We start from the raw sequence: 2488 nt of genomic DNA, 5'->3' as shown, positions 1-2488 counted from the left end.
TTCTTCGTTATAAGTCGGATTTCAGCGTTCTTTATATGTACGGATCCTTGTGACATATACTATAACTTTTGTTAAGATTATTTATTCTAAATAATCTTCTATCAAAAAGTCATTTTTAACGCTTATTATCTCTAAATTGACTAGCCCGAATCTGCGGGCGTTACAGAAGAAGAGAAGCTCGAAGCTAAAAAAGGAAAATGTGAGTCGTGTTCTGATGATTCACCACGTCGTGGTGACTTTACCACATCGTGGTCATTTGCGAATCAAAATTTTTCTACCCTAAATCCATTGCAACCTCCTTTACCATTTCCATCTTAAGCCCTTAAACATAATATGGATCCAGAACAAAAGAAGTTCATGGAGCAAATGTTATCCCTCTCAATAAATGCTCCATTCCTCCAATCCATGGCCAAGCTTCCAAAGTTTGTTAAGGATGTGATAATTAATCGAAAGGAGTTAGAAAAATCTTCAACCATCGTGTTAAACGAGTTATATTTAGCTATAAGCATCAATGGATTGTCAATCAAAATAGGAGATCCGGGCCAACTAACTTTGCCTTGTGAATTTGGCAATTCTACTTCTATAAATGCTTTAGCCGATTCGGGGGTAAGCATTAATCTTATGCCTTATTCTTTCAACAAGAAGTTGGGTCTACCAAGGCTCCAAGACACGAAAATGATACTTAGAATGACGGATCACACAATCACTAACCCACATTGAATCATTGAAGATTTATTAGTAAAGGTGGGAAAATCTGTTTTCCGGTTGATTTTATGGTATTGGATATGAAACAAGATGAAGACCTTCCTATAATTTTGGGAAGACCATTCTTGAGTACCGCTAGAGCTCTTGTTGATATCCATGACTCAAAGCTCACACTTCGTGTAGAAGATGAGGAAGTTACTTTTGAAATGAGTCCAAAAGTGAGTCATGAAATTCCAAGAGATGAAGTGTCAACGATAGATGATAAGGAAGAAGATCTTGATTAGCTAGTTGAAATAGAAAAGATGATGGAAGAAAAGTTAAAAGTATGGGAGAAGCCTCATGTTGAAAATGTCAAATGTTCGAAACCAAGATCTTCGATTCCTATGATATTTGAGGTGATTGCATTCACTACACCTAAGGCTGAAGTGGAAAAGGCAATGATATAGTGGAAGATGATTTATATGAAGAAGTTGAGATAAATGATGAAGATATGGGTGGGGAATTATAGGAGCCAACAATGGTCAAGATGGAGTTAAATGAGAAGAATAGTACAAAGGTGAAAGGAAAGAACAAAGGGGTGAAGTGTAAACATGAAGAAAGCGCTACTCAAAAGAAGTAGGAAAACTCAAAGAAGACATATATAAGACGAGTTCAAGCATACAAGCATAAGTGGAACGAACAAAATGTGAAAAGGGAGATCCCACTCCCAACCGCAACAATGTAGAGTGGGAAGGAGTCCGACTCACGATTCCGCAAAAAGAAGCGCTTCTCAAGAGGCAACTCGATTTTTAAGAGTTTTCATTTTCTTTTCCTTTTTTATTTTCTTTTTAGATTTTTGTTTTTAGTTTTAGTTTAACCGAATGAGAATGTGGTTCTCTAGTCTTTTGATTTTATGGTATTAGACGAAAGTGAAGAAGTGAAGGAGCTTAATTGATGAAGAAGCCATGAAATTTTTAGAAGATTATCATTGAAGACCATTTTTTTGAATAAGTGTGGGGTTCCCACTTGATGAAGAGAATATATTTGAAGAAATGTTCCAAAAAGAAAAGGTCGGGAATGGTCCTAAGCCTTTAAGAAGAAAAGATACATTATTTTGTCTCTTAATGACATTGTGAGAAGACACCACGACATGGCCATCATTCCCATATCGTGGCATTCGTTATCTTCACGACTGAATCACATCCGACCTATCACCATGACATGGCATCACTAGACCACGTCGTGGCAATCTTATATTTCACGATCATGACGACTTCAAACACGACACCACAACGTGGCGTTTATTTACCATGTCATGCTTGAGGTTCAGCACACTTTTTGAAGAATGGTTCTTTGATTTATTTTATTCCGGCACATTTGCATTCACAAGAAGAAGGTCCAGAAGTATTGTTTCCAACTATTTTATAAGAAGTCTAAGCTTTACCACACAAGTTTTAAGATTCGATCTCGCTACTACTATCATAGGGGAGTCTGTTCCAAGTTCTCCTTTTTATTTTTATGTTTTTAATTTTTTAAGCATGCAATGGGGACATTGCATCATTTAAGTGTGGGGTAGGGGGTTGAATATAGGAATACAATCATATTGATTAAAATATGAAAAAATTACTTGGATTTAAAAAAAAATATTCGAAAGATTTGGAATAATAAACTTAAAAATCAATCTAGTTAAAAATTGTTGTATTGAGATCTAGGTTGCTAGTGTTGTGGGGGACAATCTGATGCGAGCTTTAATGTTTATTTGAGCCAATATATGTTATAGTTTATTTGTGGCTTCATTGTCCTA

At 35.8% G+C, this 2488-nt stretch overlaps 1 protein-coding gene across 1 annotated transcript; it reads left to right on the top strand.

The window, feature by feature from the left end:
* The first annotated feature begins 333 nt into the window (after positions 1-333).
* On the top strand, positions 334-989 carry LOC145120390 (uncharacterized). The gene is made up of 2 exons (XM_079056220.1): positions 334-649; positions 745-989. The coding sequence occupies exons 1-2, from the start codon at positions 334-336 to the stop codon at positions 987-989; spliced, it is 561 nt and encodes a 186-aa protein (XP_078912346.1).
* The last annotated feature ends 1499 nt before the right edge of the window (positions 990-2488 follow it).

This window comes from Lactuca virosa, chromosome 1, assembly GCF_052849685.1.
Source record: "Lactuca virosa cultivar CGN04683 chromosome 1, Lactuca_virosa_CGN04683_v6, whole genome shotgun sequence".
In the NCBI taxonomy this organism is placed as follows: domain Eukaryota; kingdom Viridiplantae; phylum Streptophyta; class Magnoliopsida; order Asterales; family Asteraceae; genus Lactuca; species Lactuca virosa.
Note: the sequence above shows the minus strand (reverse complement) of the source record. Positions and strands in the feature narration are given on the sequence as shown.

Bases quoted from the DNA above. Each gene is read 5' to 3' on its own strand.
- LOC145120390 (XM_079056220.1), top strand. From the start codon at position 334: ATGGATCCAGAACAAAAGAAGTTCATGGAGCAAATGTTATCCCTCTCA. The intron at 650-744 runs GTCTACCAAGGC...TTATTAGTAAAG, and splicing joins TTCTTTCAACAAGAAGTTGG to GTGGGAAAATCTGTTTTCCG.